This window comes from Pomacea canaliculata, linkage group LG1 (assembly GCF_003073045.1).
Source record: "Pomacea canaliculata isolate SZHN2017 linkage group LG1, ASM307304v1, whole genome shotgun sequence".
In the NCBI taxonomy this organism is placed as follows: domain Eukaryota; kingdom Metazoa; phylum Mollusca; class Gastropoda; order Architaenioglossa; family Ampullariidae; genus Pomacea; species Pomacea canaliculata.
In genome coordinates, this window is record NC_037590.1 from 3,933,410 (window position 1) to 3,958,945 (window position 25,536).

Genomic DNA, 25,536 nt, shown 5'->3' on the forward strand with positions numbered 1-25,536 from the left:
CATTTGTTTCCTGAACTGTGTGGGCAAGGGAGTTTCTCCAGGACCAGCAGCAAAGTGTCATCTTGTAAACAAAGGCCACATTCAGAGAAAGAACAGCTTGCCCAAGATGAGAACTGAGCCCAGGACAGCCAATCCTCACTATATTGGTGATAGGTGCAAAAACCGTTATGTCACCAGACCATACATCTTGTAAGGGGTGGGTAGTTGTGTGCGTAGTTTCAAACACTGGTCATAAATGCAGGGGGCTTGACATTCCTCTACATGTGCAAATAAAGTCATGACAGGTTTCTCCAACCATGCCCTATCTTCGGTTAAATAGGTAGATGATATGGTGTTGGTTGCTTGTCTCAAAGACAAGACTTGCTGCCAAGCGATGTCCCCAATTAAGAAATGAAATTCATTACCTAAAATTTTTTTTTGGTGCATACTGTTTTGAAAACTGAAACACTGGTCCAGGATAGAAGGAAAGATCATCTGCAAGTGAGATGGCAGAAAAGATGCAAAGTTTTAGCTACCTAAGTACAGCGCTTGACAGTAAATTATGCTTCCAAGAAAACACTGACTTCATTTCTAGGATAATTTCTAGGAATTTTAGGGTCCGCAGTCCTTGAGTAGGTATATCACAGAATGATAGAAGGTATCTTAATATTTAACTTATAAAGTTTAAAGCTTGTTTGATGAGGATGATGAAGACTGCTAAGAAGATTGACTATCCACAGAGACATTAAAGTGACCTATACCCCAGGGCTGTGAGGTTGAAAGCTGTCAGCATATCACTGAATCTTCTCGTTCATTAAATCACTATTTTCATATCCTACCCTCTGGCTATAAGCAGAAACAACCTGCTGCCAAGAAGAGGGCTTTTGTTAAGCCCTGGCAAATGACCCCCAATGTTCTTATGGTAATGGTACTGTAGTATGTACTGGTGGTGTGTCCTCACAAGCAAGTGTAAATGTATGGGTATGTAAACAGTGACCACGAACTTGTATTACTGCACTGCTTGCAGATGAGTTTTTCCAGATAACTATTAAAATGAGGCTGGTGCATTCAAAGCTTTCAGTTTAGCCATGTTTCATCTTAACTACTGGAATGAGGCAGGTGTATACAAAGCTTCTGGTTTAGTCACATTCATTGTTTAGACTAACAGCAGAGAACTTCGCAACAGACTAAGTATTGGTCTTGGCATCAGACACCAGTCCACCTATGCACATTCATGGTGTGACAGTATTACTGTGTTGCAGTATTACTAATACATTATCACTCATGGGAGCTCCCAAGAAAGGAAAATTTCTCTCTGTTATGGACAGAAACAAAGACTTTTTTAGTGTTTAGCAAAATGTATTTGTATATTTTTGGGATACAGTGGCATGCCATCTTGAAAAATATATTTTTAAAAAATTTGCAATCCTATGTTCTCTTAAAGAAAAAAATATAATGGTCTTTTAATGTCAAAGGAATCTAAGATGTTCTATATTCAGACATCTCGTGTCCATTGTGGAGAGAAAAAAAAAAGAGACATACAATGTCTACTATAAGCAAATTAATGCTGGCTCTGTATCACTTCCGCTGTCATATTGGACAGTAAATCACAGCTTGTGAGTCACTCACCATGTGTTAACTTCAACAACATCTCGAGGAAAAAAAATACGGGCTGACTTCTGCTCAGAAGTACAGCAATCTTAGTGCAGAAAATGCATCTAGTTTTAAATACAAATGTTCTGTCTAAAAAAAACACCATCACCTTGTTTCATTATCCTCAGTACCAACTTCAAATGCCACGAAAATAGCTATTTTATGAATTTTTCTTTTTCACAAATGTCATGCTTGAGTGGCTTTGAATCAACACGTTCTAAATGTGAATATCTTCTGAAATTTAGATATTAAAATAGTCATGCATATTATAATCTAAAGATAAAACTGCGAGGCTACCTGTACAATTTAAAAGGCAAAACTGAGAGCAAAGTCTGTGGGTTGGACCAGCACATTGAGGCTATGATTCCAAAGTTAAATAAAGTTGAGACAGGAGCTCTGCAGATGAACTAGTCAGCATCCAGCAAATTGTTTTGACTAGTCTGTGGCTACAGACTCTGATGCTGGACAAAATAATCTGTAATCACAACCATTTTTGACCATATGGACAGCATTCACAACAAATCACAATATGCAGTTTTCATGACACTTAATAGAGTCTCCATCTAGCCAAATCTTTGTTGAGACAGTTTAAGTAAAATATGTATGCATATATAATTTAAAAGAATTCAATTGCAATTTCTTTGTAAGGTATGTGAACTCATAAAAACGTTAAATGACCATTTCATTTACTAACAATGTGCATAAAACTAAATTTAATAAATATTTTGTAGCAAGATAGTATCAAGAATTAAAGGATACAGACTAGACACTAATTTGTCACTAATGTATCACAATGTTGCTAATAAATAAATTCAGTTAAAAAAAGAATTATTTCCCACTATCTCACCTTTCTTTTATTAATACCGTTTGTGACAGCACAATTGCTCATTTTCAAACACAATACATGAACACACAATACATCCACATGAAAGATAACACACAAATGCATGCAAAAGTTTCATAAAAACCTTGAATATGATGTTCATTATGTTTAGTTTAAGAAAAAAGAAATAAAGTATGATGGTGTGCATGAACAGTTTTAGGGAGCAATCAACAAAATACTTCCCCTTAAACCTTATTACTGTAGGTTACTATGCCTCCTCATAAAACTGTCAATCCAGTTCCAACAGACACCACTGACACTAGTGGTGACAGCTGAACAATATTATTATATCTACTGCAGACTGGCAAGATGCTACAAGCATGAAATAGGAGGTTAAACAAGTCCTCCTTGTGAATGAGAGATGGTTCACATTTGAAACTTTAGGCATGAGCATAGTTATATTGGTTATAGTTTAAAAAAATTGAGGTCAATATGCCTACTGATAAGCTGAATGTATGAACCACAAAATTTTGTTCCTAACATTATACACAAGACTTTTCCCATTGTAACAACACTTAGTACCTTGCTTTTACTACCTTTACTCGCCAAATAACTGAAAGTGAAATATGACCCCCCTCCAAAATAGAAATCCATGTCATAAAAATTTGTTTTCCTTTTTTTTTTAATTTTTCTGTATTGTTGGAAATGTTTAAGACAGACTCTTTTCACTCTAGACCTGTTCATTTTCACTTGCTGCATTATTTTCCAAAATGTAAGACTTCTTTCTCATTTCCTCTTTCAACCCACTTGTTTTCCTTCTTGTTCCAATCTTGTTCTACATTTTCCTGTATTTTCAGCCCTATTACAAATTTCATTGGGTCTTTACTTTTTTCAGCAGTTTTCAATGGCTTCCCTTGCTCTCACTCTTACCAGCTTATTTTTTCTATTTTTGGGGGGGTACAATTTATATCCTACAAAGGAAACACTTTCCCACTAAGAAAACGTTGGCTGCAACATACATGCTATTCACAGCACACACTTGTCTCTATGCATAGTACCCTGCTTGGATCTATGGCTGTATGCAAGGGAAAGTTCTGGCCAATGAATTGTGGCTAACATCAGACATCCACTTCTACTTCTTTAGAAGATGTTTGCGCTGCTGGTCCAAGAGACCCTCTAGATGGTCTGCACGCTTACAGGCTGCCTGATACTGTTGCCGCAGCTGACTCACCACCTCCTCCTTCTTCACGATGGCCTGCTTCACTCTGTAATGACCAAACATAAACATGAGTTCCAGAAGCAATGTAGTATGTTAACTCTGCTCATTAACACTCACTGTAAAATACTGGCATGGCTGTAAACCACTCATATATGATGCCTGCCTCTACAATATATGAATAGGTGTATGAATCAATAAAATGCACCATTTGGACAATGTAAACAAATTTTTTGAGGATGATGAAGTAAATTAACTGTGTTAATTAAAGAAATCTGAAACAGCTCCGCTGATTTGAAATAGTATTTACAAACAATTCTGATAACCTCAGCTAAATCTGCATATGCACCATACTTAATATTTACTACCTTTTGTGGACCTCCTCCATTTCCTCATCCTTGGCTTTCTTGATCTCTTCAATCTCAGCTTTGGCTCGATCTAGTTCAATTCGATGTTTTGCTCGCAGCTCTGCAATTTCATTTTTGATACGTTTATTTTCTTCCTCAGTTGCAACAATTCTGTCTGCAAACTCTTGTCGGATAATGTCAGAAACATGACCTCTTTCTTCGCTCATTTTATGGAGCACCTGTAAATTCATACCAACAAATGATAAAGATAAAACTAATAAGACAGTATCCAAGCTGATTATTGAAGTCCACATGCCTATGATTAACACACATACACCTACCCCTTAGTAGATGAATTATAGACAATTTCTATGCCGTTAAACACATGTACAGATTCAACTTCTCTCATCATCCATCCAATGCATGCTTAGTGAGAGAAACTGTCATCAACATACATACAAAAAGGGTAAATGATCCACTGCTTGGGATAACAGTGGGGAAAATTTATTCTCCACAAAGCATAATGAGAGGTGGGGCTGGCGACTCTGCACATGTATGTGTGTGTGTGTTTTTGTAAATCGTGCACAAATGGTAATGGAATATCTATGAAATTTATGTGCACAATGACCTCTTTTTTCTTACCTTTTTGGTATCTCTGATTTCCTCATCCTTTTGTTTAATGATTACTTTCAGTCTCTCATTTTCACCTTCAACTTCTGTAGCTCTGGCCTGCAATAACAAAATCAACATGCAAGGAAAAAAAATCCCTCCCAGGAAGATAAGGAAGAAGAGTGCAAGAAGAAATAAAAGACAGTTTGTCTAAACCATAAAAGCATAGGAAGCACCAGCAAGACATTATCATGGTCTACAAAATTAGGTCAAGATCAAGCAACTACTGATGGTAAGAGGTAGAAACACCAAAAGAAACCTGGCAAAAAACAAGTCAAGCAAAAACTAAGGGAGCAGAAAATGACATGGAATAGTTAAATACATTGCTGCCGACAAAACAATTAGAAATTAAAAATGGAAGTCTGCAGTTGAGGCCTTATGTACCACCTTAGGTCAAAGAGGACTAAGCAATATATTTCTGGATTTGGCAAATCTATAACATAGTTTTAGCATGAGAAATTTACAAAAATAAATTATAATTAATATAATTGATCATAACCTTGCAATAAACTCTTACCTTGATCTCATTGTACTTTTGCACAGCTCTTCTTTCAGAGTTCTCCAGCTCTCTTGTCTCTGCTTCAAACTTTTCTCTCAAGCGCCTGTAACAAGTCATGTCAGCTGCTTCAGTCGCTTTAAAATGATTCAAAACATCACAAAGATTCTAAATGTAAATTTTTTTGGGAAGTCCTAGTTTTCTTAGCATAAAACTTTAAGACAAACATCTAGATAACAATTCAGGTTGACTGTTGCTCCTTTTGTATATGTTATTTCAATCCATTAATAAATCGGTTGTGTGGTTCTTGCAGTCATCTTCACCAGATCAGGAAAATTACAGTTGAAGTTGCAGTCACAAACCTGATTTTGGCTTCTGATGATTTGTCAATTTCCTCCCTTGCTGCACAGGCATCTTCTTCAAGGCGAGTTATAACAAGTTCAATCTCTTTGTCTCGCTCATGATGTGCTTGTTCCTTCAACTCACGTTCTTTCTGTGCTAGCCATGTGCTATGTTTCTTCTTATAGTTCTCTTCCCATGCCTCCTTCTCTAGCTGTAAACGCTCCTGTAGACCACGCACCTCTGCCTGTCACCAGTAGACAGCTAAATCATCAGCATGTCAAATGATGTAAAATTTTGGTTTATTAGAAAGAAAACAAAATCATGTTCTTAAAGTTCTTTTTACAACACTTCTTTACAAAAATAAACCATTAATGAGAAATATATTGGCATAAAATGATAATTAAAGACAGCTGTATTGATCCAAACAATGATCGGTCTACTAAAGGAGAAAACGTTAGTCTGGAAACTGCATCCCTAAATAAATGTTTCCCATAGGATAGTGGCCTATTTAAATTTCTTGACAGCAGCAAATATACAACAGCAGTACTTTGTGAGTTTACATTATAATAAGCATGGTAATGCAGTCACCAAGTGCCTGCGTTCCTGTTCTTCTCTGGCCTTCTCAAACTCTTCCTTCATGGCAGTGAGAGCTTGTCGATGGGTATCTTCCAGCTGATGCCTCAGGCTGTCCAGTTCTTGCCTCTGGCGTGAAGCATTGGTCGCTATTCGATCTTTCTCATCCTGTACCTCACTGTACAGGCGCCTTCGTTGCTGCTGAAATGCTTCTTCTTCCTGCTGTAACTGCTTTTCATACCTGTTTTGCAAAGTCAGTCAAAATCTTATTTACAAACTTTAGTCATGAGATCTGGCTATAAACAAGCATGCCTACACAGCTCTTCTTAAAGTACTGATGGTGAGCCAACCAAGGCAACTCGTAAGCATTGATTCTAGCATTTTGCAGGATATGAGAGGACTCTGACTGGCCAACAAACTTGAGGTATTTTTAAGCAGTCTTGGCCATATTAAATGTCTTTAAATCTAAATACTCTGTAATAATAATATGTTGATTTGTATAGCGCTTTTCCCCATCATTCAAGTGGCTCAAAGCGCTACTGTCCACAGTTCATGGTGATGGACGAAGCTATAGTAATGTGGAAGAACAGTCTCATGTTGTCACTGCTTCATTAATACAACTTCTTTCTGTACATAAGAGAACTTGTGATGTAAGTTTTTTTAGATCAATCCGTTTAATAGCCACCTGCAGGCCTGTTGGCAAGTGCTAAGCTAGATGCACTGTGGTTATATCTTTGTGACCTTTGTCTAATTCTGTATATACATGATAGACACAGGCCACACTGTGAAACTGAATGATGACCACTTCTGATGATGATGACTCATTGACCTTGTTTTCTGCCAGTGGTGGGAAGGTGATGTCATAAGGCTTACTTGCTGGTAGAGAATCAGACAGCTGAGATTAGGAACAAGCACAATGCTTTGTTACTGATTTGTCTGACATAATTTTTGTCTGTCTTTAGCCTCTTGTTACTCTTGAATCTATGAACTTTTGTAGCTCCTTGTTTTAGCAAGTTGTCTGCCCTGGAACTGTTGCTGGCTCTCAATGGCCCTGAGTCCAGAAAGCCATTGTGTCATCAGTAGGAATGTAGAATAGATCAACAGAGACTTGGGTCAACGGAGCTGAAATTGCCAAAAGACTGCTGGTATTGATGCAATCACAAAGCAGAGGAAAACTGCATGAAAATTATTAAAGCGATTGACTATGAGATCTTCAAGATCTTCAGAAGAAACTGTTATGTGAAAAAGATAATAGAAGTCAATAGAAAATCCAAAAGTCACAAAAGAAATGTCAAACAGTCCTGCACAGCAACGACACAATAAAAAGAAGCATTGGCCTACACAATGGGCACCAAAAACATAACAAACTAATAAAAATACAAAAATTGCGAAGAGCCAATTCTCTCAAGCCTGCTAGGAGAAGGGACGCCCCTCAAATATAAGGGTTAGTAAGCCCATGTCAACCTCTCTGGGAAGTATCATCCATAATTCTATTAATCACTTTGTGTCACAAACTTACTTTTTTTTAAATAAACACTTAGATGGGAGAGGAATGAGAAACAGAAAAAGGTGGGTGGATGGCAATTCATTTACTTGGGTGTGAACCTCTTATGAAAGCTACACTTGCTTGGTGACATGCACAACTTCAGTGTCGCTCTCTTCAGCATAATCTGGACGAATATAGGCATAAAAGATCCACAGACTTTTAGAAAAACAAGGTTGTCTGAAGGCATATTTTGTAGTATGCGTTGATCAACTTGAGACTGGTCAGATTAATATACAATAAGTGGAAAAAAACTAGTGTAATACGAAAGCACTTGGAGATACATCCTATCATTACCGAGAAATGTGTTCACCCCCCTAGTAGCTGAAACAATGATTGGGTTACAAAACTGGTTAAATAATTTAAGTATAGCTGCATCTACTTTGGACTTAAAAATGTAAATCTAGATAAAAGTAATATTGTAGTCTTTTGCAAGGGTTTATCTATTAGCAAGAGAATGTTGGACCTATAATAGTATTGTAATGCCTGTTGTTATTGTTTATAAATATTCAGGATTGTTGTTCTTTACTAAGCTTAGTTTTAAAGCCGCATGTCAGGACTTGGCAAACAAAGGAAAAAATGAAAACTCTTAGATCCCAAATAATACAAGCTTAAATGTATTTTTGAAATTTTTTGATGCCCAAGTTCAACCTATGTTACAATATGGTGCAGAACTGTGGGGATTAGGCAAGGCTTCACAATATTGCGAAGAAGTTCACCTTTTAGCCTTAAAAACACTTTTGGGGTTAGATGGCCAAACTCCAAATGATTTAGTTTATGGTGAATTAATTTTGATGAAGATTCTAGCAAAATATAAAATACACTACTTTTGGTGATTGGCAGGCAAGAAAATTAAGATAGACTTGCTACCTCTCTTTAGCAATTTCTCTCTCGCGAGCACAAGCAGCCTCTTTCTCTTTGGCCAGCTGATCCCGCAGCTCTTCTGTCATCTTGACATAGCGCTGCGCTGCCCTTTCATCAGCCTCCAGTAGCTCTGCTTCATGGACATGCTTCACTTTCTTCAATTCTGCCTTGTGTTTGGCTATCAGTCTCTGAATTTCTGGCTCCAGCCCTTTGACTGTCATTTCCTGCAGGAGATGTACCAATATCATGTAAACATGCACCACTTTAAAAGTCATCAATAAATGCCAAAGCCCGATAACTTTAATAGCAGAAAGGAAAAGCCATGAAGGTCAAAAAGTAAAAGCACCTGTCTGGTAATTCTGAAGATTTATGACGATGCCAAACTATAAAATTCTCAAACACACAGTTGTGTTGGAGATTGAGAAAAATCACAGAAAGTCAACAAAAAGTCAACAAAGCTGACAAGAAGTAAATTAAAGCAAACTGTTGACAAAGTTAGTATTACTTATACCAACAGAAAAGACTAGTAAAAGAACCAATGGCATTAAGTCAAAGATTCAGAACTGTCAACTGAATCACACTTGAAATAGTCTGTAGTCGAGATGAATCTCAGGACAAAGATGCTGGGACTTCCTCGGGTAATGCTATGTATCCCGGCTACGATTGCAGATGACAAGGAAAAAGATGAAAAGCATATGAAAGGCAGATAAAAGACCTCATGAGGCAGAAACAAGGACAGTAGGGAGAAGTGGTGCAGGGCACTTTGTTCCCCATTCAGAGAGATTATGGGTGTCTTTACCTTTATTTTTTTAGTTTTTTCATCAATCCATTTTTCCCTCCTCAGTTTTTCTGCAGCAGCTTGAATCTCTTTCAGTTTGGTGATCTCGATGGCATGGCTGGAAACAAATGTCAATTATGGATATTATACGCTCCATCAATCTTCTTTCTGTGTAGAGACATTTGGACACATGCTGATGTAACTGCCCCATCCAGAAATTGTCTCCCTTTAAAAACATCACTACAAGTCAAAAACATTATTCACAATGTACCTAAGACCTACCTCTCCTCCACACTTTTGATCTTGTCCTGATATTTGCGGTCTACTGTCTTTAGCTCTTTTACCAGCTGCTCACATTTTTCACTCAGGACCTTCTTGTCATCTATCAGCTGTGGATAATATGACTCTTTAGTATAAATGCATGGAACACATGACGGAAATTGCAAGAGATCCTTGATATCCAGATAAGCAGCAGTTTATTCATACAGTTATACACAACTATGTAGCACACACACACACACACAAAAAACACACACAGAAACTTGTATGCCTATGTGCAGATAGATAAGGCTGATGTTCTAACTGCATCTTTCTGGGGTAGCACTTTGACAATTACTGACTTGGTCAATGAAAGACAGATGACGCTTGACTGCTTCTTCATACTCTTCTTTCTGAAAATCTAATCTGCGTTTCATTTCTTTTTCTGTCTCCTTGGCATGTCGAACTGTGAGCTCCCGCTGCTGATTCTGTGCAAATATATAATAATACTAACAATCGAGTGGATTCAACACATGCAATCAATGAATAATCCAAGTGTAGGAAGATTTAAACAAGAAGAAGACATGTAAAAAAACAATAACAGGTGAATGAATGTAGCAAACAAGAAGGCAAAGCATTTAAGATTGAAGGGTGTTGTGTGTGTGGTGGAGTAAGCAGTAGGCATGTTTTATGTGACAAACATGGCACGAAAGAGATCTACGACAGTGAATATGAGAAAGAAGACTTATGTAATGCAGTACTCAAATTATAAATTTAAAATCTAAAAGAGCAAGAAGTTTCTATGTTCCATTCCTGGCTGTAATAAATGGTTTTGACATCTCCTATGCTTGTAAATTTGATTTGTGCCCACTCTTTAATGTTTACATTATTCGAAGTGCAAGGACCATACTGAACTAGCTAGCCTAAAATGCATAAAATTACTCATCCTTTCCATAATTTAAGAAAAATATAAGTGATCTATTTCCCTCTTGTTTTTTATACAGCCTTACCATTGTGAAAAAAAAGGACATGTATGGACAAAACAAACTCATATAATAACTATAGGGTTATGCTTTCCCACACTTTGTGAACACTAAATACACTGCCATAAGCCGTTGATACCTTTATCATAGCAACTGCTTGCTGGTTGCCTGCAGCTAAATGTCTGAGTACTACTACACCCAGCAAACTCATAAAGCAAACTTTATTCCAATGCTAAGCAGTAAAGTGCCTATGAGGGGACAGCACAGCCTCTCTCTGAAGTCGTGACTAGTCAGTATTTTAATCATTACACTACTGGATGTCCCATTCAGCTAGCATCTCTACCACACTTACAAGAAATGTACGAATAAGCAGAAACAAACCTTTCCTACCTTGATTCATTCTAAAAGTGAACTTCATAAATCTAAAAGGAATGCATCCCATGGAATTTTGAAATGGTATTTTACACAGACAATAACAAAGACCATGTCATCCTCTGATTGTCTGTAAATTATACAGCAACTTACATACCCACAAACCAAGTATAAATACATGAACAGTACTAAGAGGAATAAAAGTCACAGTTCTACACTTCCCACCTCTATGTTTTTATAAACATCATTTGGTCATTACCCATTGTGTATCGCAATCATGAAGACATATGCCCTTGCATCAGTCAATATACGTTTTGTTGAAACAGAAATGCTGAAAATGAAAAACCCATCCATACACAATGCCACAATGATGCTGGTTAAGTGAAAGAACTACTCACCAAGGCTTTCTGTAACATGGACACTGTACGACCTTTTTCTTCTAGTTCCAGACGCTGTGAAAGAACAGTGTTAGTGACCTCTGATGCCATTGTCTGGGCTTTCTCCATCTGAAGTATTTCATCAGGTGATGGAACCAGAAGGGCAGGCTTCTCAAGCTCCTCATTCATGCGGTGTATTTCCTAAAAAAAATGTTTCCTTCTTTTTCCAACCTTTAATAACTTACATCCCACTTTTGACCCAGTTTGGAACTAGGAATTTTTCTAAAAGTTCATGTACATTTTAGGGGCACAGCAAAACAAAATTACAGGTTCTTGTTTAAAAATTCTTTTCTACTTTCACTTTAAACTGTGTCTACAAGCCTTCAAAACCATCTTCAATGCCTATCTCTTTAAGAAATATCTTGCTCAATTAAGAGCACAGTTCTACCCATCCATGCACTTTATTTTCATGTTGTTATCTGTTTGCTGATGCTTATGTTTATTTCATGGTTGATTGTCAGTTTGTACTCATGCAGCATATTCAGCTTGTATTCACATGGGAAAACATACTCTACAAATCCAATTATTATTTTTATCCTCCTGAAAACACCAAACATGAAATCCTCAAGGGATGCTCAACTTACTGCATCAATTTCACTCAGCCTGTCTGAGACTTGAACCTCATGTAGAAAAGACATGATGCTCTTGAGTTTATCATCTGTCAAGGATCCACTTTTTGAAAGCTGCTCTTTAGCAGCATTGAGCTTCTCAAGATTTTCTGCAGTCAGGTTAGAACCTTTGCTTTCTTGTTCATCCTTCTCAAGCTTATCTACTGTTTAAGAAATCAAAACAAAGGTATTTTCATTTTCACAAATGTTGGGAGGTAGCATGCTAAGTACTCTTTCTTCACTTTTTTTAAAAGAATCTGATGAGTATTTCAACCTGATGTGTTTAAACAAATGATATGATGTGGCAACTAGTACATCTGACAGTAAAAACTTGCATTCCAAAACCCATATGGCTCAACACATGAAACTATAAATTTGATAGTCTATTTCGATTATATAGACGTGTCTTTTCAGAACAGTGATTTCACTGTGGCCCTGTCCTGATCATGACCATGCATAATGTCTGTAATTTACTGTAAATGAATAGATGTCTTTTGTAGAAGTGAGCATGTATGCTATATGCGAATATGAGTGCGTGGTTGTTAGTGGTTCAGTCTGTATATCATAAATCATTGGAAAAATGCTATGTAAATCTTCATTACTATTCTTCTTCTCTTCTTCTTCTTCTTTTTTCCTATACGCCCCCAGTGGAGCATAGGGCCCCAACCACACCGGTCCTGGTCCTGGGCATCCCTTTCCAGTTGGCACCATGTCATGCCAGCTGTCTCTGCCTCTCTGTGGACTGATCTCCTCCACGTCTGTCTGGGTCTCCCAACCTTACGCCTCCCCTGTGGGTTCCAGTCCAGAGCTTGTCGCGTTAAATTGTCGGCTGGCTTTCGTAGAGTGTGGCCAATCCAACCCCACTTCCGCTTCTTGATGTCTCGGCTGGCAGGGTTTTGGTTGGCTCTCTCCCACAGGTCCGCATTGGAGATCTTCTCAGGCCATCGGATGTTAAGGATGCGGCGCAGACATTTGTTGATGAATGTCTGTATCTTGTTGGTGATGATTACTATTCATTACTATTACTACTAAATAATCTTTTTGTCTAGCAAGTACAGTAATAGTAAAGGATTGAGACTGATGAAGGCCCGCCTCTTACTATGATAACTTATCCTTGTTAGAGAAGCAGAACTTTGCAGTTTGTTGTTATCACCTCCCTCCCATGTTTTTGTTTCGTTGCCAGAGTGACTTTGAAAAACTTTGTTCTTAACATGGGTAAAAGGTACAAAATTGTTTTTCAAATTCACTCTGGCAACAAAAAGTATCACAGCGATAACAAATAATGACTAGAGAGTTAAGAGACTCAGGAACAGGAGAAAAGGAAGGAAGACATCGAAAAAAAATTTTCATATGACTGTCACTTACATAATGATGTTCTCTTTTCTGATCTCTGAGTTAAGAAATGTTCTTCTTCTTCCAATTTCCTGAGAGTATCATATAGATCACTAAGTGTTGTTCTTGTAGCAACCAGTGTACCTGGATCACCTTTTCCATCAGCTGGTGCAACCCTGTCTGATTCTTCTAATGGCAATGCAGCCTGGGACAGGTAAACAGGTAGGCACATTGCATCTGAATTACTCACAGTACTTGGTGGAAGAACACACATTACTAATAGTCATTGAAACTGACTCCAATTTTTTTTTAAACAGACATCTGTTTTGGATATGACTAAATGGAACAATATATTCACTTCTATAAAGAAATGTATACACAAGGATGAAAAAAACAAATACAACTAAGAATCAGTAAATCTGGAACATGAACATTTCAACACCACCACAACAAGAAGAGTGACTATAGCATGTGTGCATGCGAGACAGAGTTCCTCATAGTGCAGCTTACGAGACCCCCTGAAGAATACATGCTGTTACAATTGTCTCTTAAACAATATTCTTCATCAGTTTAACAAACTTCTTTCTCCAAGTAAAAATTCCTTCGTAAAAGTTTATTCTTAAATGCTATCACAATATTGGCTGAAAATAGTACATACATGATGCATTCTGTAATCACAACACACCAAGAAAAAAAGGCACACAGCTTATGATGCAGATTTACACTGAAGACAATTTTTATCTTCCCTACCTGAAGGTCTGTCTGGCAGAGATCTGCATTTCCAGCAGCAACAACTGCTTCAGCACCTACTGCAGCAACTCTAGGGGTTGTTTTCTCCGAGAAAGAGTTGTGACTGTGTTTTGCCACTGTGTCATTTTTGCTCTCTGAGATCTTTGTTTTTGCTCCAAGGTTGGAATTGGCAGGAGTCTTAGTGATCCTGCCATTTGCCTGTAAGAACTGCAATTCCTCTTCTGCTTTTCTTTTTACCTCATTTCTCTTCTCTTCTCGTTTTCTACGCAGCTCCTACCATTGTGAAAAAAATAAAAAGACAAAATGTGACCTCTTTTAGTTTTGTTTTCTTACCGTAACCATAACATGTTAGAAATCAATTCTTTGTGTCAATTAAACTTATCATGGGTTTCCCATGATACATAAAATAATTAAAAAAAACAAAAAACAAGACTATGGAGAAGATATACCTGTATAGCCTCCTGCCTAGCTTGTCTTGCCTTTTCTTCCTTAAAGCGCTTCTTGTCTTGAGTTTTGTGCGTATCATCTACAGCAGCAGCAACTGACATCTTAAGTATATCCTCCCTTTCAGCCCTCTTCTGCTGCAAAAGTCGCTGCACTGCAGCTTCTGCAGCTAGACGACGAGTTCGGTGACGCAAAAACCAATTCTGAATTTTGGTGGCAGCTAGGTTAAGCTTGTTGATGTACTCTTCAGCCACAGTCTGAAAGATAATAATAAATAGACTATAACTCTTGTGCTGCACAATATTTTTGGTAGCATTTACCATAAAAAAAAACTTTTCCATCTAAATATATCTATTATATTTTCATGCACTAATGTTTGTTTACAGGTATTGAATTTAACATGTAATTTTACTTTTAAAAAAAACCTCCAAATAAAACCAAAGCATTTTATAAATTTCTCTTGTCTACTAAATGATCTAGGAGACATCATTTTAAAACTATGAGGGCATTTAATAAAATATAAATGGACCTAAAAGACACAATGAGCCAGAAGTTGGCATAACTGAAGTCAAAATGAACTCCAAAGTTAACAGCAAAAAGGGTCAGAGACACGAAATGAAATTTTCGGCAACATTGATGTATCTCAAATTGTTTAAGTTACATGGCTGTACTTATGACAAATCAAACACATTACATCATAAATGTGTTTACAAAAATGTCTTTATTGGCAGCATTAAAAGTATATGGTTACAAATAAAACTGCAGATCTTAACAAGTTTCCAATTTCAAACAAAGTCAAATTTGATTTCAGCACAGCACATCAATCCACCCAAATTTTAAATCAAAAGAAATGCCAGTGTAAAAAGGGATTAAATGTGCCCTTTTACAACAGTGTGAAAATAAGTATTTAATAGCACTTTAACAAAAAGTTCCAAGGAAATCAGAGCAGTTTGAATCTGTGAATTCATATCTTGTATCGCTTTATCCTCATCATGCATAAAAGAAGTGCAGTCACGCCTCTCACATAACTGTAACAGAAGCACAGGGTGTGGTAAAACAACTGAAGACAATATCAAACGAAGATGAACAGCAAAATGATCACAATGATATAACATATAATGCTCTATTGCTTATGGTCTAAGTCAGAGGAGAGAAGCTCACTACTCCAAACTTAAAGCCCATGCTGTCAAGAAAAAAAGTATAAAGGGATTTAGTCCTGAGGGCGTAACATCTTGAAGATCTTGAATGTGAAGGCTTTGGGGCTGGAAGAAGGAGGCAATTCAACTATTTATTGGCATGCTTCTAATGTATCATGCAAGGCCATTGTAATTCCCAAAGATGGCGCATATGTTTGGTAGGGACTGATGTATGCGTATCAGTATATACATTAGCAGCGTACATTTTAAATTATTTACTTTTCCCAAGTTTAACTCCTTTGTAAAATGTCCTTAACCTGTTTTTGTTTGGGGTACAGCAATCCTATTATTCTTATTAATACTGATTAATTTATGTGTGGTATATTATTTCTGGGTTTGCAACTTATGTTCCTTTTCTTTCTTCTTTCCTTCTTTTAAACAAACTTTATGTTGCTAGTCTCCCTCTTTGGTGCAAAGTTGTTGTCTGCCTTAGATAAATTACATTTGAGGATATAGGAGGTGTAGCTTGTTCCCAGATGATAATTTACCTGGTACAAGATTCAAGATCTTGAGGAATGATATTGTTAGGGCTGTCCACACATCTTTAAAGACATTTAAAAGCATCACAAAAATGTTACACACTGCTATAGGTGTATGTTGTGAGACTGGCAGAGATCAGATGGCTAGGACTTGGGAAGACAGCAAATCATAAGGGCCATAAACTTTGGTACAGTAGGGAGGACACTAGGCACAAGCATGGTGTGGACTTCCTGATGCATAGTGGTGTGGTCAAAGCTATTATCAGCTGTACACCCACATCCAGAAGACCGGATCTCCATTTGCATCTATGCCACCCTCACAATGTTTGATACACAAAGGCAATGAAGTTGAGTTTTACAACTGCCAGACAAGCTTATAAAGGAAGTACAGAAAAACAGGATATTTTTGTTGTTTTACACCCTTCCCACTCTCTGAAGATGGTGGCAGATCACTAACGCTTAACTAGTTTTATGCTGCTAATTAAAGTTTGTGAATGAGCAGCAACAACTCAGTGATTGAAATCCCAAGGTCAGCCCAGACATCTACCAGTAACAGGCAAGAACAGTGGGTAAATCTGGCCTTGGCAAAACCAATGACAGGGATCTCCTGACTCTAAGAGTTTGTGCAAAGCCATCATCTACCCTTAGCCAATACCCTATATTGACACAAGAAATCGAGGATGGTAACTTGGCACTCACCAGATAGATTGATCAACTTCCTCCTGCTGCCTAGATGATTCAAATCCAGCATCAACAAGGCCAAAATATGGACATATCCAGGTGCTGACATAGGTAGTGATCATGATTATCTTAACAAGCCTAAAGTTGAAGCTGAGGACTAAGTGCTGTTCAAACATTCCCTGAATCCAGCTAGATAGAATTGGGCCAATACCGGATCATAGATAGAAGAATGACACAGGGTGGCAGCAAAGAGACCTACCAGCCACTAAAGACCCTCACCGTGACAGGCGAACTCAAGACCTGTCATCGAAGACAGCACTGGCAGCCTTCTTACAGAAAGAACTGCTGTGCAACCAGACAAGAGCCATCAAACCTGCAGACGGAAAGAAATCAAAAGAGTGGTATGCAGTCTGAAGAGAGGAATGTCACTACTTAGCTGCTCAAGCAGGGTTGAAATAAAACAACAAAGGCCCTCACTGCTCTGTTTCAAAGAGTCTGGAAATGCAAAGAATAACTCATATAATAGATGCAATCACTTGTCATTCCCCTTTGCAAGAAAAGGAAACAGCTAACAGTGCCAGAACTACACAGCAGTAAGCCTGATCAGTGCTTAAATACAGAATCCTATCAGCACCACAGCCAAGGAACTCGCAGCAGCAGAACAGACTGCAAACCAGGCAAAAACACAGCTAAGAAGATATTTAGCTGTTGCCTCCTGATAGAGAAGCATCTTCAGCATCAGTGGGACTTCTAGCACTTTGACAGACTTTATTAAGACTTTTGACAGTCTGGTGTGTGATGCAAAAATTTAACATAGAAAAGGGTCCTCTCCAAGTCACCAAAGTGATATGTACCAGTTCAAAGAGCTCAGTACTGCCACATAATCAAATGTGTTTCACACGACAGTAGGTGTTCCTCAAGGGAATCCCTATCACCTTTGTTCAACATTATCTTGGAGAAAATTATCCATGAAACCCTCCATAACCATTACACATCCATCTGTAAAAGGCTGATTTGCAGCTTATGTTTTGCAGAAAACATCCATCTGATAACAGGTACAAAAAAGAATTGCAAATCCTTACCAACAGACTGACAGCTCAAATGCATATGGAATGGAGACTAGCACTCACAAGAGTAAAGTCACTGTCAAGAGCACAGAAAGATCTACAGAAATGGAACATGGCTCGATGAGATAAATTACTAGAGAGACACCCTTTCCAAAGACAACAGTTCCATGACAGATATCCATACCAAGATTGATTGTAACTGCAACAGTGGTAATGTCTGGGCTGGTTAAGGTCTGGTGCAACCGTATCAGGTTTACTACACAGTACAATCTGTACACATCCCTCATGGTATCAATGAATGTGAACGATGGTCTATGGATGTAAAACATGGGCTCTGCTTACCCATATCCAAATCAGCCACTTTTTGGTCATAACTCATATAAACAAAAAAAAAAACAAAAACAAAAAACAAAAAAAAGAGCATGTTTCTAGAAAAGAAATTCATGTTAATTCTTTTCAGCTAATCATCCTCACCAAGGTTTTAAAAATAAAAATGTTATCAAAAACAAAAATAAAACACTGTTAACACAATTCAGCCAAGACTACATAAATTGTGAGAAATTATCAGTGAAAAGCTTCAACTTACCATTTGGTTTGCATTTCTAAAGATGTCCAAGTTTATCGCCATGCCAAACGCATAAGTACAGCCAAGCAAAGATAACGCACCTTTGCATTGTTTGAAATTTGCCTTCTAATGTGAAAACAGACATTCTTAATGCAAAAATAATGCAAATCCGAGGATGCTAATTCTACCTCTCTAAACAATATTATCCAAACTAATAGAAAATAAAAGAATAAATTTGTAATGCAAGACATATGATGGTTGGTTAGTGCTTCCACCCAGACGCAATTTTGCATTATGAGGGAAAAGGAAACTGGAGAACCTGGAGAAAATCCCCAATGGCCAGTCTTGCAAACAGGTGTCACATACACAGTACCCGGGATAAGTTCTGAACCCAGAGTCTCTCACTGCAGAGGTGACAAACGAGTGTTATAATCACTACATTACTGGGCATCCCTACAAGACAGGTTTCTGGAAACATTTGTACAGATGCCTTAAAATGATGTACCAAAGCATGTGTATGCAGACCAGGGGTGAGCAAAATATTCTTTGTGCGGGCCGGTCTCAATATTCTAAATATGTGGCAGGCCGGTAAAATGCCAAAATATCCAAGCTTGGTGACTACACAACAAACCTAGTGGTAATTGAATGCACAACAAATGAGTGCATAATGGCGCTCACTTACCAAATTTATGTGTAAAGTGAAGCTGTTTGAATTTGGTCACAATTAAGCTTTAAAACTAGCCTTTCCTTTGAAGGCAGTCGCCCTCAGTGCTCTCTAGCGACTACATCAGAAGTACTTTTTCTGTGTTTGAATATTATGGACTGCCTATTTCTAACGCTGTTGTACTTGATAAATTGAATTTCAATCAAATTACCATAGGCTGAATAAAAATATGTAAAACAATTGCACTTCAAATTTTGACAGAAAGGCTGGTCCAGATCTGTAGTTTGCCCACCCCTGATGTAGACAGTGTGAGTTGAGAAAATTTTGCTTTTCCAGTAGCTAAGGCTTTCTCATGGTAAAGCAGCTGGGCCTGTAAACTTGTCACATACAGTGAAAGAATATTGTACTAGACAACAGATCTAAACCCAAGACATTTAATCCTCAATGTAAGTGTACTTAATTTTGCCACTGGATTGTCTGTAGCGATGGGAATAAATGTCAACTGCCTTAAGCACCATCTCTTTTCCTTGTTTCATGGTTAAACTCCACCTATCTAACACATGCATGGGTCTGTACATCCATCTATGTTTTATGCGTGTACATACACACCTGAGTGGCAGAAGCTGAGAGCACAGGAGTCTTTTTCACTTGGTTGACAGGAGTCTTGTGCTTGATATTTTGGTATGACTTTTCAAATGATGACAATGATGCTTTTGCTCGCTGATTCTGGCCTTGAGAGGTCATATTGTTGGCCAGACTGTTTGACCGAAACTCCCTAGACTCACTGGTTGGTACATTTCTAGGTGTTACTTCCCTGGATGAATCTTTAACTGTTGTCCTAGAACTTCTATGACTACTTGCTCCAGAGACTGGTTCATCATCAGCAAAATTGTTCTTGTTTATGCCAGAGAGTTGGGACTGCAGATTCTGAAGCTTGTTGATAGACTGTGACAGGGTTTCTTCAATGTTGTCCAGGTCATCATCTTCAGAGCTGCTCATGGCCACATCTGGCCGAAAAATGTTGTGAGGACCTTCTGACCTGTCAGATTCTGCTGCCCCAACATGACATTCTGGTGGGTATACCGTTGTTTTTTGACTTTTCAGAGGCTGCAAAATTTGGAAACCTATGTTTTTTCAAAGCTTATTCAGAAACTTCAAATTTAGCAGAGAAACAAACTTCATTCAAAATGTAAAAGCTATTAAACCTATGTAAAAGCAATTACAGCTTTGAACTTTTCTTTTAAACACTGTAGAAACCATAGAAATTGTCTTGTGTTCTCTTTAACATATTAAGGAAGTTGCGATTTCCTTCTTCAAATAATATCAAATTAGATTGATAACTTTGTGTAGCACATTCTGCATTGTGTCAACATTATTGCTTTTTCAGTTTATTTAGCTTAGCTATATCCTTTCCTCTGCTGACATGACCTGCTTCACTGTGAGAGATGATGTTCTCTTTAATGTAGCCCTGCTTTTTTTTTTCTTCACTCTATCCCCCACAACCTGCTATAAAATGTCATTTCACCCCACAGTTCTCTTGCAAGCCTTTGATCTCAGCCCATTTTTAAAAGTATACTTCTAAAAAAAAAAACTCTGCTAAGCGAGCAATACTTTACAGCATTTAGAAAGCCAGCCTCACAACATCACCTTTGCAGTGAGGATGATGACAGGCAACTAATACTTAACCACTTTTATGCCATGAAATTTGGAGTTTGTAGGTGACAACAAATGGTGGATTTGAATCCTATCTAATTATTTGGCTCACTGATTCTAGATAAGTTTTCAAACCAGTGTGGAGAATGCCATGAAGTGCTGTATTATGTGGTGCCAGCTATTACAGCTTTGTGAGGGCATGGCCTTGTCAATCTTCAAACAATGCACTCTTCCACAAAATTCTGCAGGCATCCTGCAAAACTACATTTTAGAATAATTCCTGAATCACAATACCTCTATTTTAACAGTTTTTCTAAATTTCATTTTCGTAACTTACATTTAGAAAAAAATTCTTTTTTTTCTCTCAGGAGATTAGAGACATATAGAACCTTACGCTCTCTTGCCAAAGCACTTTGACAGCATTAGATGATAACTTCTTTGATCGGCTGGTAGAACTTGCTGAACTGGCTGGTTGTTTTATCTTTGGCTTGGTTGCACTATCAAACAATGCCATGAAGTCGTTCTGCAAACTGAAGTGCAGGGGGTTAACCCCATTGAGTTCTCGTGCTAAATTCTCTCTCTCAGGCTCTAGGCCTACCATAAGACATAAACTTTGGGATAAAATTAACTATCAGCATTTGCATTTATAATCTGAAGAGAAACTCTTCTTTGTGAGACCAACTTCTATGTGACATAAAGTTACAAATAAAGGTGAAAAATGTTATGCTGTTTCTGTGGACTGCACCTCTTGCCCATTTCAAAAACATGTTGATGAATAAAAAGAAGGGGTATGTGTGTTGGGTAAGTAGGGAGTTGGTGTTCATGCCAGGCCCCCAACTACTGCTTTTTATAACATGGCAAAATAGTCGACACTGACACAGTTGGGCAAATGGGAAGTAGGTGTTCATGCCAGGCCCACAACTATTGCTTTATATAACATGGCAAAACAGTTGGTGCTGAGTTGCCACAGGCAAAATATGACCAGCAAGCCTGAGATAAGATCTGATCGTTGAATAAAGTTGTTGATTAGACTTGATAAGGAACTACATCATTCCAACAAAATTATCAAACATATAAAAATATTTTGTTTACAATTACAATGGATGAACATTTTTTTTCTATACATGCTCACCTGCCATTATGTGCCAACATTGCAGCATTTCCAGTAGCAGAGGCACTTGCAATTCTTTGATGGGGAGCAAGAGACAAAGAAACTGTAAAAGACAAATACAAAACCTTCAAGTTTGAAATGTTTTATGGCCTTCTGAGCTAAATAAAATGACCAACTAATTAGGCAAAGGAGAACTCTAAAGATTTGAAAAAATGACCCATTTCTGCTTGGAAGATACCAGCTTTAAAACATCAAATACCTCTCCTGTGCTCATAAAAATCATATCTATGACACAATGGATATACATTCTTGGTCATGATGTTGCATGTCATATGTTCGTATTATTATTATAGCCAGATGCAAGTATGCTTTAGTCTGCATGGATTTTTACCATTTGTAGTCTCTGCTTGTGCTCTTTCTTCCCTCCTTGAACCTTTGCTTTCCATTACCATCTGAAGAAATAAAAATTTCTTTTATATTTAATGAATGCATTGGAATAATAATACCATACTAATTTAAAAATCAAAGGGAAATAATTTTAATCTGATATATGATTTAAATGATCCTGAAAAAAAAAACCCAAAATAAAAAAGCTTAAACTTGACACATAAAAAGTAATCTGCACATTTAACTGGTACAGATGGGTACAAAAGTAGCCAACATTAATTTTAGATAATCATAGTTAAAAATGGCTATTTACACAAAAGATGCTTTTAACATAAATCGTTATTCTTTCAATACCTTTGTTTTCCTTACGTCTCCCAAAGAGTTAGGCCTCTTCATCTGGCCAGCTGACAGAGGACGTGATGATGATCTAGCAGAAATTTGTGACCCTGTCAGACTTAGGTCAATATCATCACTGGATTTCTTATGGGCCATTTCATCTACAAAGAAGAGATAAAATGTATCATTATTTAAGGGAGTAAAACATATCATGGTTTTCCCTGTTTAAAAATACACTTTGTCACATTATTCCTCTTATTTTAGACTAATGCTGCAGTTTCAATTACAGTGTGCATTTGTCTAAGAGTTTTATATACAACACATGAGCAAACACTTTTTCCGTGGTAGTCATCAAATGTACCTTAACACAAACATGCATGCACAAACACATGCTATATTTAAAATAATAGTTCCATTATTTATTTAAGTAACTGCAGTAGCAATTATTCTATTACAATGCTCAGTAAAGGCCACACTACACATTGCAATGCAAATTAAAAAAAGAAAGGAATTTTGGAGTTATTACTAACCAGTTGCTTGAAATATTATTTCTGGCTGGACTGATGTGCTTGATACTGCAAATCATTAACTACCTGAGGTCACAATTACAACTTACGTATTTATTAAACACAATAGGCAGCCATCATTATAAAGCCCCAGTGGTCAGGCAATCTGGGAAAATCAATGGCAAATGTCTTGTTTTTGTAGTTATAAAGTGGTGCCCACACCCTGCATATGTCACTTTACTCCTGAGGCCATGTCTATAAAACAGTGTCAAAGATGCTGCGGGTTAATTGCAACAAAAAGCAATATTAAAAGGGTGTGGACATCATTTCATAACTATTGAGGCAAGATGCTCCTCTTTGATTTCCCAATGTTGCACTAAAACACACTTCTTTGTTGAGCATTACCTCTAACAACAGTCCACACAATGCTAGTCCATCTTCAACCCCATCCCCTTTTTTTTTGTCTATTTGTTACTTCCCTACTTATCTTCCTCTGCAGAATCAATACCCTCGGTTCTTGTTACCTAATTACTCTTTGTGTTTTCTATATTTGTCTTTTATTAGTCATCAGTATTGTTGTTTATCCTTCCATCTTTTATATGTTGCCCATGTCTTGCTCTTGTCTCAAGCACTAAGACCATGCTCCTTACAAGTGTGAGTATTCTCTTCTTCTTCTTGTTCCTAATCACCCCCAGTGGAGCATAGGGCCACAGCAAGTGTGAGTATATTGTAAATAAATCACATGTTCATTATTTACCACTGCTTCCCAATTACAGCCACAGACTCACTAATTTCTTTCCAACAGTGTAATAACCAAATAACAGAGCAACCAAAAAACACAGTGCTAGCCAGAACACAGACACTAGTCAGTTTTAGTGACCAAATAGTTCACATATTTTACAGACATGGCTAGACATTGAGAAAATAAATCTACTTTATAAATTACAGTGCTTCACGTGCAGCCATTTATGAAAAGTGTTTTGCACCTATAATTGACATTTAAGCATGGGAAACTGTTGCTATGTCCCTCTAGCATTATGATGCCAGATATGGTTGGTATTTTCTAGGTGTACAATAAAATTCCATTAAACAATGAACATTTTTTTCCACCAAAACAATTGCTATTGTCAAATAAATGTAAAGCAGCATCCATCGTTCATTTTTGAAGTTTCTTAGCCCTTACATAATTTTATTGTCACGGATGGATCTACTTTAGAAGTCAAGATCATTTACACCAGTAATTGACATGTGTGGGATCAGTGTAGCAAAAAAGATGTTTTCATTTGCCTTGATTACATTTAATGGGCTCTGTTAATCAAGGCTCTCAAGATAGAGCTGACAGTCATCTACAGAGCATCCACATCCCCTAACAGTTTGATGTTTAGAGGTACTAGCAAAAAGCATACCTCTACCCTCACTTTCTGAAGGAGCCTACACTCCTGAAAGGTATGAAGTTTTCCATATAGGTGGCGCATAAGCTTGTTGTGCCCTGTCCTGAGTTAAAATGATCTCCTGGTGTGATCAACAACACATATGCATCTGTGTTTCTGATGTGCCTTTGCTAACTGGATGTTCTGAAAGGGTACTCAGGGTGCTCTATAAAATGATGTTCATGTCAGTCTTACCAAAATAAACTCAACAAGCATTCTCTACAGTCTACACCCTTGTGCTTTCAATGGCTGGCATTTTCTGTACTTTCTTTGTTAGATGCACTTCCATGCTATGGCATAAAGTGTAGCTGATTTTCTCCATACCAAGCTGACATCACACTCTATACTAAATAGGTGAACTAGTCCTTTTAATAAATTTCTCAAAAACTGTTTTTACATTTTGGAAATTTGCATTTGTGGCATTAATTAGTGCTGGAGTCTTTACAGCGCAACATACTTTTGCGTTCAGTTTAGTCTTAAAGAAAAGATTTCATGGTTAACATAAAAGCTATAAGTACTTCAATAAGCTAAGCCAACAGTCTAGATATTAGCTCATTATAAAATAGCATATAACTTACATGGTAGTACTCTGTAATAGCATACTGAATACCTTTGATAGGAGACCGGTATGGTATCCATTACTTCCCACACCTAATGCTGAATTTTAAAGCACACACACAAAGTAAGAGAGTAATCCACTTGACAATCCGAATTCTTTAAAGACAAAAACAATCCAGTAACACTACAAAACTCACCTGAAAACAATGTTTACTTCTTAATAGAAAAATCAGCATAACTGTAATATGTTCATATGGCGTCTTTAGTGTCCGAGTACATAAATATAACTGCGAGGACTACATATTAACTGTAGCGGACAGCGATGTAAGAACCAAATACAAAACCTATGTAAACATTTGTTCTGTTGACATGCGCAGTCATTGCAGTTCCGGTCATTCAGTGTATTCATTCGCGTCTTCGAGAGTTCATTTTCATT

General features: G+C 37.4%; 1 protein-coding gene across 3 annotated transcripts; it reads right to left on the reverse strand.

Annotated features, from left to right (window-relative positions):
• Positions 1-1,325: 1,325 nt before the first annotated feature.
• Positions 1,326-25,446, reverse strand: LOC112564914 (centrosomal protein of 131 kDa-like). 3 transcript variants are annotated; one of them, XM_025240051.1, is made up of 22 exons: positions 25,298-25,444; positions 23,137-23,181; positions 22,625-22,767; positions 22,275-22,335; positions 21,905-21,986; positions 21,167-21,302; positions 19,729-20,226; positions 14,473-14,724; positions 14,024-14,296; positions 13,307-13,478; positions 11,918-12,105; positions 11,295-11,474; positions 9,904-10,029; positions 9,566-9,672; positions 9,305-9,401; positions 8,512-8,729; positions 6,114-6,339; positions 5,546-5,769; positions 5,205-5,289; positions 4,661-4,747; positions 4,040-4,257; positions 1,326-3,720 (listed from the first exon to the last, which is right to left on the reverse strand). In XM_025240051.1, the coding sequence occupies exons 3-22, from the start codon at positions 22,760-22,762 to the stop codon at positions 3,588-3,590; spliced, it is 3,501 nt and encodes a 1,166-aa protein (XP_025095836.1). In that variant the 5' UTR covers positions 22,763-22,767; positions 23,137-23,181; positions 25,298-25,444; the 3' UTR covers positions 1,326-3,587. The 3 variants fall into 3 exon arrangements, with proteins under 3 accessions (XP_025095836.1, XP_025095825.1, XP_025095814.1); XM_025240040.1 differs by lacking the exon at positions 23,137-23,181 and adding an exon at positions 23,223-23,367 and having other exon boundaries at positions 25,298-25,440; XM_025240029.1 differs by lacking the exon at positions 23,137-23,181 and having other exon boundaries at positions 25,298-25,446.
• Positions 25,447-25,536: the final 90 nt, after the last annotated feature.